Source organism: Sorex araneus, chromosome 3, assembly GCF_027595985.1.
Source record: "Sorex araneus isolate mSorAra2 chromosome 3, mSorAra2.pri, whole genome shotgun sequence".
NCBI classification, from domain to species: Eukaryota; Metazoa; Chordata; class Mammalia; order Eulipotyphla; family Soricidae; genus Sorex; species Sorex araneus.
The window spans coordinates 127,841,802-127,854,904 of NC_073304.1; the positions used below are offsets into that span (position 1 = coordinate 127,841,802).

At 40.1% G+C, this 13,103-nt stretch overlaps 1 protein-coding gene and 1 non-coding gene across 2 annotated transcripts in view; both read right to left on the reverse strand.

Annotated features, from left to right (window-relative positions):
- HAO1 (hydroxyacid oxidase 1) overlaps window positions 1-8,325 on the reverse strand; it is a 73,968-nt gene extending 65,643 nt beyond the window's left edge. The window contains exon 1 of the mRNA XM_004610934.2: window positions 8,176-8,325. Coding sequence (XP_004610991.1) covers window positions 8,176-8,312 — 137 coding nt within the window. The 5' untranslated portion in view covers window positions 8,313-8,325. The remainder of the gene's footprint in view (window positions 1-8,175) is intronic.
- A 1,819-nt stretch (window positions 8,326-10,144) lies between these two features.
- Window positions 10,145-10,251, reverse strand: LOC129403781 (U6 spliceosomal RNA). The gene has a single exon (XR_008629442.1). It is a non-coding gene; the product is annotated as a U6 spliceosomal RNA (small nuclear RNA).
- Window positions 10,252-13,103: the final 2,852 nt, after the last annotated feature.

The window sequence follows — 13,103 nt, forward strand, 5'->3', positions numbered from 1 at the left end:
AGGTTGACTCCATGGTTTGGAAGCTGGCCTCACATTCTGGGGAGAGGGCAACTCAGAGAGGGTATCACCAAGTATAATGCGGTTGGAGGCTATGCGGGGGAAGGATGATACGTGCTGAATGTGGTCTAGAGACTGAACACAGTGGCCACTCAACACCTCTATTGCGAACCACAACACCTAATGAGAGAGAGAACAAAAGGAAATGCCCTGCCACAGTGGCAGGGTGGGGTGGGAAGAGATGGGATTGGAGAGGGTAGGAGAGACGTTGGGTGTACCGGTGGTGGAGAATGGGCACTGGTGAAGGGATGGGTTCTCAAACTTTGTATGGGGGAAACATTAGCACAAAAATGTATAAATCTGTAACTGTACCCTCATGGTGATTCACTAATTAAAAATAAATAAATTTTTTTAAAATGGACTTAATGTAGAATGTAGCCATTTGAGTCTGGCAACTATCATTGACCATAATTCATTTGAGAATCATCCATGTAACTGCATTAATTTGGAGTTATAAATCACTTTCCACTGCATGAAGTTACCATTGTTTGTTTATTCATCCTTGGCCAACTACGTGGAGTTTTTCTAGTTTGGGTAAATTATAAATAAAGTTACCATAAACATGTATGAAGAAGTTGTTGTATGAACAATGCCTTTAATTTCAGTTTCCTCATATCAGTTTGAAGATGACATATAAAGCCATGGAGATTAAAATATAGCTAGTAAGATTACACATCTAATTTGTCATTAGTTTACTTTGTGATGTATGTCAATTATTTTTAAAATAATTTTATTTCTTCTAAATCATTTGTATCCTTTGAAATACGAAATGTTGGTTATAGGATTTTTTTCTGTTTTTTTTTCTTAACATTTTCCACAAAATGTTGTTTCATAGAAACTGAATTTGGGGGCTTAAGAATATTTGAAACTTCATCATTATTTATAATGACTGCATCTGCAATTTTTCTGTTAGAATAACATTTGCCCATAAACAAAACCCAAAAATTCACTGATAATATTTACAGGAGAACTAGTTCTTTTTCTTCTTGGCAAAATTTATATCTCTATTTTCTTAGGATATTTTTCCTTTTCATTCGTTGATGATTAAAACTGAAGAAAATGCAGCCCAGTTTTCTAAAATGAAGCAAGACAGTAAGTGTATACAGACACAGTTAGGTACCTAGTCAACACTCCCCTTTCATTACTTAGATTTAACTCTGCTTCCAGAAGCTCTAGAAGTTAATAATATAGTGAAGTGCGATTTAGTAATGGACTTAGCAAAATAAATCGAACCTCCACATCTTAATTGAAGCCCACTTCCTGCAGTGGAAGGAGAAGTCATGCCTTCACCTAGTTTTGTGGGAAAGCTAGGGGTCTATAATCTAAACCTTCCTTGAATAACAACGTATAAACTTCCAGTCCCTGAAAAGAAGTTTTACTGTGTGATTTCTTGGCAATTCCTTTGAACATCATTATTGTCATTATTTTATGTCACACCACATGCTCTGCTGTGGGAGTCTTTTCTTCTCAACTGACCCTCACAGCATGACTCTTTGATCTCCATTTGGAGGAGACAGAAGCAGAAGCCTTGAAGAGAGTTTTTATTACCAATCATCTCTAAGGGTGTTATTAGAATGAGAGAAAAGATTTTAATAGCAGCTGTTGGCATTCTGGCCTTGAAAGCATTAATATTGACTTAGGGCTGAGAAAACAATGAAAGCTTTTGTGAAGAGCGCATATGAAGTTGAAGGGGAAATCAGGGATGTGGTGTGTGTGTGTGTGTGTGTGTGTGTGTGTGTGTGTGTGTGTGTGTGTGCGAGAGAGAGAGAGAGAGAGAGAGAGAGAGAGAGAGAGAGAGAGAGAGAGAGCGTTTGAGAGAGAGAGAGAGAAGGAGAAAAGGGACTTTTTTTGGTGCCAGGAATCAAATCCAGGACTTCAGCATGCGAGGTATAAGGAGCATTTTAAAATGTCCAATTTCCAATTATAAAGCAAAGACTAATATGCTTTCATCTCCAGACAGTAGTTTTATCCTTGTCCACGTGGTGGCGCAATCACTTTAATAACCATGAGTTCTTGCTTCCCTGTCCTTAATCTTTTGTGTTCAGAGGTTAGCATTACAGTCACCCAGTACACAACTTGGCAATTCTTAGCAAAATTAGATAAAACTAATGGAGTGGAGAATGTTATTTTCTTTCCAATGCATGCTCTCCTCATATTTGATATTTTCCAGAGAACAATTACACATAGCAATTACTTGTCAGATAGTCCCAAGCACCACTGGACCCCATGCCTAATTGAGGTAATTTTTCCACAATTTTAGTTAAAATAATAGCTAACTCTAACCTTGGACTGTGTTCCTAGGGGACCTCCACTTTGGAAAAGGATATGAAGATTGACAAAACAAGGGAACCAACAGGGAAATAAATGCCCTTTTCTTCAAAGGATATAAAAAAATGAAAGAGGGGAGGGCGCAAAGAGAAAGTAGGGGAGAAGGTAGGAAGCCATTGGCAAAGCATGAGACCCACACACTTCACACCCAACCATGATCTCAGGTCCGATTTACTGGAAAGTAATTTACATGTCTCCCTCTCTCTCACACACACACATACATGTGCACACACAGGCGCACACACGCACACATGTGCACACTGATGGAAAACCCTTATCCATCAACTGTTACGCCAGTACTGTACTGTGATTGAATCTGTCCTGAACACTGGATTCATGTTTTCTTTGTTCTTGTAAATGAGCATATCACATACCCAAGCATCCACATTGCTTCTCCCTAAGCATTTCAAACACAGGAACTATATGGATGTAGTACATATCCTTAGACCAAAATTTGGAACTGTGTGGTAAACACAATGACAATTTGGGGGTCAGGGACATGACTCTTTGGGAGAGCACACATCTCACGTTGCATGAGGCCATTGACTCCTTGATATCTAGCACCAATACTCATTTTCTATTAGAGTGGTTGCTTTGCTTTCTTGATTTGAATATACACATATAACAAAAACATCATTATTTAGCTGTATCATTACCAACCTCCATATACACTATAGTAAAGGCATAAATAGGGCAAGAATTTTACTTTTGCAGAAAACAGTATTGAAATGTATTAAAGAAGTGAAAACATTTTCTTAAAATAGTGTGAGGCACTTAGCTTTACTAAAACCTCACTGGATAAGAGGAATGGAGGTAGGGGAAAAGGAAGAAGAAAGGATCAGGAGTATATAGAACCATCCCAAGTCTTTTCTTTGTGACTATTCAAAAACAAGGAAAATTAGTGTTTTTTTATAACACTATTTTTATTCCAGCATCAGAACAAAAAGTAGCTTATTTATCTGGTGCACACTAGCTGGATGATTCTGTGACATTTACAGCTATAAGAAGAATACTGAAAATACTACTGGTGAGTTTATAATGCTCTAAAATATTAAAGTGAGTGATTGATAGCACTTTAACCATCTGCTATTTAAATGAAAACCACAATAAGAGCCTCCTTTTCTTTTTAAAAATGAATTTTTTATTGATATTCTTTAATTTATAGTGCTTTAATGATGACTTCTCATGCACATGATTCCAGCATCATGCCCATCACCAGTGTATGCTCTCTCTCTCCCAAGGACCCCTCCCCCCACCCACCTCTACCCAACTGGACTGTGAGGATCAGTTCTTCCATTATGCTCCTTTGGACTTTCGTTGTTACCTTGCAATGTATCTTGAAGTCCCACATAAGAGAGTCATCATTTTGTATCTATTCCTTTCTTTCTTTCTTTCTTTCTTTCTTTCTTTCTTTCTTTCTTTCTTTCTTTCTTTCTTTCTTTCTTTCTTTCTTTCTTTCTTTCTTTCTTCCTTCCTTCCTTCCTTCCTTCCTTCCTTCCTTCCTTCCTTCCTTCCTTCCTTTCTTTCTGGACCATATAGGATGCTGGGAATCAAACCCGGGTCAGCCACATGCAAGGCAAACACCCTACTCACTGTGCTATCACTCCAGCCACTATTCTTTTCTTTCTGACTTCACTCAGCATGATACCCTCTAGTTCCATACCTGTTGCTGCAAATTGCATGCTTTTGTTCTGTCTTAGAATGGCATGGTATTCCATTGTGTATATAGACAACAGTTTATATGTGACATTTTTATGTGAAGCTGGGCACTTGGGTTGTTTCTATATCTTAGTTACTGTACTAAGCACAACAATAAACATAGGTGCACATATTTCTTAAATTTTTTTGCTTTTTTTTTTGGGGGGGGGGTCACACCGGCATTGCACAGGGGTTACTCCTGGCTCTGAACTCAAGAATTCCTCCTGGTAGTTCTCAGGGGGACCATATGGAATGCTGGGAATCGAACCCCGGTCGGCTGTGTGCAAGGTCGGTCGACTTACCCACTGTGCTATCACTCCAGCCCCTGTTTCTTAAAATTAATGATTTTGTTTTGGGGATAGATACCAAAAGCGGTATCATTGGGTTGAAAACCAGTTCTGTCGCTTTTTAAGCAAATCTCCATGTTGCTTTCCGTAAAGGCTGAACCAGGTGATATTGCCACTAAATATTGGATAAGGGATCCTTTTTCACCACAACCCAGCCAACACTGGTGGCTGTTTCCAGACTGGGAAATGTGTCATTCTCGCCGGTGTGATGCGATATCCCATGTTACTTTTCTAATATCACCATTTCTAAACCCTAACCATTATCTTATTTAGCACCAATGATAATTTCACAAAAAGCCACAAAATATGTGGAGGCCAAGGTTGAAGTCGATGCTCTGCCTTAGTGTGTAAGAGACAAAGTTCCATGAATTGTCAGATTCACTCCAATGGGCCAGGGCTTGCGAACTGTAGCAAGCTCATATTTCCTTCTTTCGTGTCATGCTTGCAATGAAAAACTGTTCTTCTTTTGGTTACATCCATTTGACTTTATTTATTGATGCATTTGTGTGAGTGAATGTATGGATTTTGAACCACAATATGCTAACTCTTATCAAGAGATCACTTAAGAGATCCATGTCCATCATGTGCTTGAAAAACCTCAGAGCTGAGATAGAAATGCAGACTGCTAATGGTCTTTTGTTATAAATATGGGAAGGGGAAGGAGAATCAATGTCACAAATGTCTTTAAAATATTCTGTGGGCCTGGATTGATAGCACAGCAGGTAGTACACTTGCCTTGCACGCGGCCAACCTGGGTTCAATTCCCAGCATCCCATATGGTCTCCTGAGCACCACCAGGAGAAATTCCTGAGTGAAGAGCTAGGAGTATTCCCTGTGCATCGCCGGGTCTGACCCAAAAAACAGAAAAAAATAATAAAAATAATAAAATATTCTGTGAATAGCAGCTTCTATGGTACTTTGTTGCCTTGCAGTCTTAATTTGAATCAGAATGAGATTTAAGATTGATTTTCTTCATCCAGATTTATCAAGCCGAAGCCACCAAATGGTGACAGGATTGTAGGTGTTCAACTACATGATACAGTGGGAGGAATTAAGAATCACCCAGCAAGTTGCATAGTAAAGAAGGAATTTAGATGTTAAGTAGGTAACAACAACCTTTGACAAATTTGTTGCAATCAAAACTCTCAAAATGATAAACAATTAAATAGCATTGATAGGTCTTGGGGTGGAGGAGGGGTCGGTGGCAGAACATATGCCTTGCATGTATGAGGCCCTGGGTTTTTTATGCTTTGTATTACAAGAAGAAAAGAAGGGAAGTGGAAATTAGCAATAGTTAAGCTCCAGATATAGTTGGTACGTTTTCCTTTTTAAATATGGGGGGGGGCAGAAATATATTACCAAGATTCATAGAAAAAGTGACATTGTTAGGGTTTAAGACATAGGACAACAGACTAATTGCTTAGTACACAGCAACCTGAGTTCAATCCCCAGCACCCTCGTGGTCCCCTGAACTTGCCAGGACTGATCCCTCTGTGCACAGCTAGGGGTTTGATCCCTAGCACCTTCCATGGTCCCCTGAGCAGCAGCAGCAGCAGCATAAGGAGGAGGAGGAGGAGGAGGAGGAAGAGGAAGATGAGAAAGAAGAAGAGGAAGAGGAAGAAGAAGAGCAGGAATAAGAAGAAAGAAGCAGAAGAAGAAAAGGAAGAGGAAGAAGAAGTTGTCATAATGCAAACTAATTCTAAATATCCATATTTGTCCCTAAATCACACAGTATATACACACAAACTGAAAATTAGCACTGACACACCACGTTATTCACACAAGTCACAAAGCACTTTTGCAGGTGTTAACCTGTAAGTACCCACAGCATCCAAGGCCTCACAAAGCTTTTGAAATTGGGAGTAGCAGAGGTTGTGTTTCTGCCTTTCTAACCCCTACCCCATGATGTCCCTCTGAGAAAACAACAAAGCCAATTTCATTAGGGACATTTTGCATCAACTCCATCGATCAGCTTTATGAAAGCCAAAGTTCACTGCTCCTCCACTGAAATTGGACTTTTCTCTTCAGCATGTTATACAGAGTCCAATCAATAAAGGTTCTTAACCAGGTTAAGTTAATTAATTAACTTGAATGGGATGGCAAAGAGGCTGAGGAAAGCTTAAGATAGATGAAGCCACAGGTCTCTTGAGCACTGTGAACTTGGGAAGTATTAGAAGCACCAAGTCCATAAACTTGCCAAGTTTTGTTGATGGAAATAAGTTCTTTGGGACCAGAGATATGGTTCAAGTGCTAGTGCTTGCATGGGTAAAGTCTAGGGATGGATCCCCTTCCCCTATACTACATTTGCCCTGAGAATCTGGGACATATTCATCCAAAATATAAAATTAAATGGGACTATTTTGATGCGGGTATCATTTTCAGGAGGCTATTTCTAGGCAAACTGCATTTCTCGTTAAACTCAGTTGATAAGGACCCCAGGTGCTTCTTCTTGGATCAAAACAATGTTAAAAGGAACAACATATTAAATAATGCCTGGAAAAGATCAGGTAGAAGTTATAGTCCTCTATTATAGCTAACTTTTTCTTTTCCATGGTCATTCCAGCAAATTTTTTTTGCTCTTATTCCCAGGGAAGATATAAGACAAAGTCAGTATTTGAAGCAGTTTGGAAGAAGCCCTAAAGTTTGCCTGCGTTCCTGAGTTACTGTACTGATCTACAAATAAATCGGGGCTGTTTTCCAGGAACCACCTTGGAAAGAATTATTTCATGTATCCTAATTTACCTACAGAAAAGTCATTTTGAATGATTTCACTGTAGACTAAGAAGAAATCAGGAAAGACGGCAAACACTTTCCCCTGGACATTTTCTGCTTTTTCTCTTTAATTTATCACCATCAGTGAGAACATTCATTGGCTTTATTAAAGTCTATGACATAAAGTGGATGAGTTTGAAAGAGCTGATTGTCTTAAGGACTCTCCTCCTCTAGTCCAGCATATAAAACCCTTTTTTTACAAAAAAAAGGGAAAAAAACTATTTTTGGTAGCTGCCGAGAGAAACACACTCCTGGAAAGTTATTTTGTGTCTTGTTTTTATTATAAATAGAAAACATAAACCATGCTGTCTTCCAACTTGAGCTTTGAAATATGGGAGTCATGGGAAACATTAATTGGTGAAGAGAGATGAAGCATTTTGGGTGAGAGATGGAGGAGCAAAGTTGAAAGATTAATGCTGTATAGACAAATGGAATTCTTAAGCAAAAGAAAGTTTAGACAAGCATCATCAAAATGAATGATAATGGAAATCCAACCAGATGGAAATTGTCTGAGGCAACAGCTTGATGAGTTTCTGCAAGAAGATGACTATTCTGCATTTAAGACCATTCCCCTCGCCATGAACATAGACGCTCCCTGTCATTCTCAGAGATAAAGAAACTGGAGTCATCAGAATTTATCACTATTTTCATATGCACTGACTAGAATTACCCATATATCTCTAAGTGGGAGCTTTTAGAATTCGCTATTTCAGTTCATTTTACAGAATTTCCAGTCATGGACTATTTTAAAGCAATTTAAAACCTAATATTTCTCCAAGTCACAAGAAACATTTTGTCCACTAAGTTTGTCTCTGGACAAAGAGATCCACGCCATCAGTATTAAAACCAGGAAACCTTATTTCAGTAAAATATCTTTGTAAAATTTAAAAGTATCACTTCTTTTTTTTAGTTGTTCTTTTTTTTTTACTGAATTAAAAACAAAAACATGATTGAAAAACACCGTCTTTCTTACCTGGAAAACGCTGCAGTGTTATCAGCTAAGGTTTCCTGATCATTCGCTCCAGATCTATAGTAGTCGTATATCGACTTCTGAAGTACTGATTTAGCATGCTGTTCGTAATCATTGATACAAACTAGACGGTTGAACATTTTCGCCACTTAACTGCAACTACAGGTTCTGGGAGATGCCTTTTTCCTTGTGTTGTCTCCCACGTCCTTCCTAACAATTCCGTTATTCGTCAATTATTAATAGACTTTTTCCAAAGTTCAGATTTAGTTTCCTATTGTGTACATTTCACGAGTAAACATATGCTAGACTTTGAAATTTCATTTGCTGCTCTCTGCAAAAGGCCCGGTATACCTAAGTCACAGAAAATTTCAGTTAAGGAGGCAAGAAGGAGGAATTCGTTGTTTGTCTTTAAAAGGCAGAGAAATGGGTGCTGGAGTGATAGCACAGCAGGTAGGGCATTTGCCTTGCACGCAGCCGACCGAGGTTCGATTCCCAGCATCCCATATAGTCCCCTGAGCACCGCCAGGAGTAATTCCTGAGTACAAAACCAGGAGTAACCCCTGTGCATTGCCATGTGTGACCCAAAAAGCAAAAAAAAAAAAAAAAAAAAGATCTTTATAAAAAAGAAAAAGGCAGAGGAATGACTCCAACATTGAGCACTTAGAGCAGTGCTTAGATGAAACCGGCCACTCATCTGCCCAAGGCTGCTTGTCCCACTGAGACTGTGCCCTTGCAGCATCCCTGGGCCGCACAAGGGGCCACTCACTTGATTTCTTTCCACCTTGGGATCATATCCTGCAGGAAAGAGCATATGAAATGAACAAAGTGATCAATAAATAAAAGGAGGCCTACACAATAGGAAGCTTAACCAGGTAAGGCCACATTTCCAGCTAATATGGTGGAAAGGCCTCAAGAAGTGATGCTCCGGGCAGTGGGGCAGAGGGTTCCGTGCCTGGATCCATCCATACAGACGGCCCCAATCTGCAGTACTAGGGAACTCCAGGGCTGCTCTTGACGGTGCTCAGGGCCTTCAAGGGCTTCAGCAAGTGATGTTGGAGAGAACCATGTAGTACCCATGATTGAATTCAATTCCTTTGCAGGCACTCCTGACCACTAAGATATTTTCTGTTCCCTAATGTAATTCATAAAGACATTTATCTCCTTCTGCAGAGGATGTAGGAGGTGCCATTCTAAGAAAATTGTGGTCGCAAAGTAAAACTTTGCTAGGTCATGGTAGACCTCAGGAAGGTTCAAATGAGTATTAGAAGCAGTAGTTTAGAGAGTCTCAAACTTAGTTTTTAATCTAGGACTCTTTTGAAAGTTGTTCAGGAGCTAAATTCCAGTTGCCTATGCCTGTACAAAATATTTCCCTTCTCCCCACCTCACAATCTTATTGAAGTACAATGGACTTTTAACATTGCACACTTTTAAGATGCACAATTTACTCTTTTGAAATATGTATATATAGCAAAATAACTACCATATGAATTTAGCATCAATCACAGGCATCATTACTATTTTTTTTTAAATTTATTTATTTTTAATTAGAGAATCACCGTGAGGGTACAGTTACAGATTTATACACTTTTGTGCTTATACTTCCCTCATACAAAGTTCGGGAACCCATCCCTTCACCAGTGCCCATTCTCCACCACCCGAAAACCCAGCGTCCCTCCCACCCTCCCCAATCCCATCTCCCCCCCACCCCACCCTGCCACTGTGGCAAGGCATTCCCTTCTGTTCTCTCTCTCTAATTAGCTGTTGTGGTTTGCAATAAAGGTGTTGAGTGGCCGCTGTGCTCAGTCTCTAGCCCTCATTCAGCCCGCAACTCCCTTCCCCCACATGGCCTTCGACTACAATGTAGTTGGTGATCGCTTCTCTGAGTTGACCTTTCCCCAGAATGTGAGGCCAGCCTCGAAGCCATGGAGTCAACCTCCTGGTACTTATTTCTACAGTTCTTGGGTGATAGTCTAAAAATATGGAACGCTTCACGAATTTGCGTGTCATCCTTGCGCAGGGGCCATGCTAATCTTCTCTGTATCGTTCCAATTTTAGTATATGTGCTGCCGAAGCGAGCACATCATTACTATTTTTTCCTTCTAGTGAGAATTTCAGAACTTACTCTCTTAGGAAATACACAATATTCTATCGTTAACTACAAACCCTTGCATAGTTGGTAAACTAAAATATTTGACAAGGCAGCTAAGAAGATTCAGTGAGGAAAAGATTATTTCTTTAATAAATGGGGCTTTAAATAAATAGGAAAATTACATATTTATATGCAACTGAGTCAAGCATACTTTTCTTCAATCACTCACAACAAATAATTCTAAATGGACTAAAGAGTTATATTTTTATATTCATTTTATAAATTTTTATAGAATCACCATGAGATATACAATTACAATGCTGTTAGTGATCAGTTTCAGTCATGTACTGTTTCAACACCCATCCCTCCACCTGTGTACATTTCCCACCACCAATGTCCCCAGTATCCCTCCCTCTGCTGGGTTATCACTTTTGCCTGATAAAATGTCTTCTTGACCTTAAAGCCTGCTTTTCCATTCACATGACACACTGACGTGCAAGAAAATCAATACTCCCTCCCTATTTTATAAACTTATTTAAAAATGGTGTAAAACTGTCCCAATACCCTTAGATTCCTCTGGTGATTACCTCCTGGATTGACAGTGTGGGTTTCAGTTGTCCATAGTGTTGCTTGATAATCCACATTGTGTTGCCTAGCTCTCCTTCCAATCTCAAATTTTTTTTTAAATTTTTTTATTGAATCACCAAGTGGAGGGTTACATAGTTCTCAGGATTATGTCAGTTATATAATACTCAAACACCCTTCCCTTCACCAGTGCCCATCTTCCATCACCAACCCCCCCAGTATATCTGCCGCCCCCTCCCACCTCCCCAGTCCCCACCCTTGTACGTGATAAGTTTCACTTCATTTACGCTTATCTTGATTACATTCCATGTTTCAACACACAACTCACTACCGTTGCTGGGGTTTCCCCCCAAAAAGAAAAAGACAGTCCTATTGCCAAGGAGGCATTTGATAGTTCTCCATTGGTAAGAATATAGAGATATTAAGTCCCGCTGTTTGTTACATAACTTTTCTTTTTCCCCCTTGCCCCGCGCCACCGAGTTCACGCCTGTTTAGTAATCGCCACGCTGTCTGACAAAGGGAAAAAAAAACCGAAGAGGATGGTTATTTCCCGTCATCAGCCGGCGTGGGGCTCTGGCTTAGTTGATAGTCTAGTAGAGTGTCTGCAAGCAGTTTCTGGAACCAAAAATCTTGCGCTGGTATCGGCTCCGGCTCGAGATTCCACCAGCGTCCCGCTGTTCCATGTACATAACTTTTCCCCTTATATCCCATTCCCACACCACCAGGTCTGTTTGCTTAATGGACATCACACTATGTTTGACACCACGCCGCGTTTCTTCCCGAGATAGGATATTTCTTCTCAGCTGGCTTGGGGATATAGCTTAGTTCAGTCTAGAGAGATTGCCTTCAATATTTCAACAAAAGAAATATTTTTTTTTGTTGTTGAGGCAATCAAAGTGGTAGCTACCAAAGGCTACCACTTTGATTGCCTTCAATATTTCAACAAAAGACTTACTATTCTTGTTAGGATCTCCCACAAAAGTCCGACCCATTACGAAGGAACCATTACATATTGCTGATACTAAGATGACATTAGTATCAGCGGCCGCGCGGTTTTGGGTTTCTGTATAAAGACCAGGGAAAATTCTGCCTGAAATTCTATCACTACAATCTTTTACCCTTTTATGGTGCTCATAAGATGGGAAAACCTAGAGAAATACCGGCCCCCCCGCACTGGTGGAAGTGGGAAAGCTCCCTTGTCCTCCTCAGTCATACTGGGGCTGCGGGCGCGGCGAAGTGGGGAAGCCCACGTGGCTGCACTCTCTTTAAGTGTCCGATGTGGGCGGAGACCGGTACTTCCCCGCCCTCGATCTCCCGCCAGCCGCGCAGCGCATTTGGGTGCGTCTCTCCATTTTGTGCTCAGAGAAGTGGGGTGGAGGCCATGCTGTGCTCAGAAGTTGAAGGAGAGAGAGAGAGAAAGAAAAAAAAAAGAGAGAAACGCCGGGCCCCCGCACGGGGGGCCTGGCGGAAACGCTCAAATCACATACTGCAGGTTGCTGGCGGGCTGCTGGTGTCCGAAGCAGCTCCGTCTTCTTCCTCTGTCATACTCGGGCTGCGGGCGCGGCGAAGTCCCAATCTCAAATTTTAACACATGATTTCATCAAATATTTCCCTCACTTGACATTGAATTAAGCATGAAGAGTTCATAAAGTTCACAAATGCATTTTTGTATCAGTGTAGTGCTAGATAAAATGACATTAAAATTTCAATACAAAAATTTGTTAATAGATGAAGAGAGTCATAAAATATTCAATTTTATACATAACAAAATCACTGTGAAAGTTGATCTAAGACTCTTAATTGTTATGGAATTAATTCAAAATTGCTATGGAAATTGATTCAAAATGTGCACATTAATAATGCAAGCTCCTTTATTAACATATTCATTTGTAATGCTAATAATAATTAAAACTATCAGCATGCTGTAACTCGTAATTTTGATGCAGAGACAATTTAGTAATTTTGTATCCACCTTAAGTAGGTCCAGTTCTGGTAAAATTAAAGAAAACATAGGCCAGCGCTTCTCAAAATATGATCCTGGGCCAGTAGCATCAACTTCTCCTGGGACTTTGTTAAAAACACACATTCTTGGGACTAGAGAGATACTACAGCAGGTAGGCAACTTTTCTTGCATGAAGCTGACCCAGGTTCAATTCTTGGCATCCCATGTTGTCCACTGAGCATATCAGGAGTGATCCCTGAGAGCAGAGCCAGGAGTAAGTCCTAAGAACAGAGAGGTGTGGCCCAAAATCAAAAA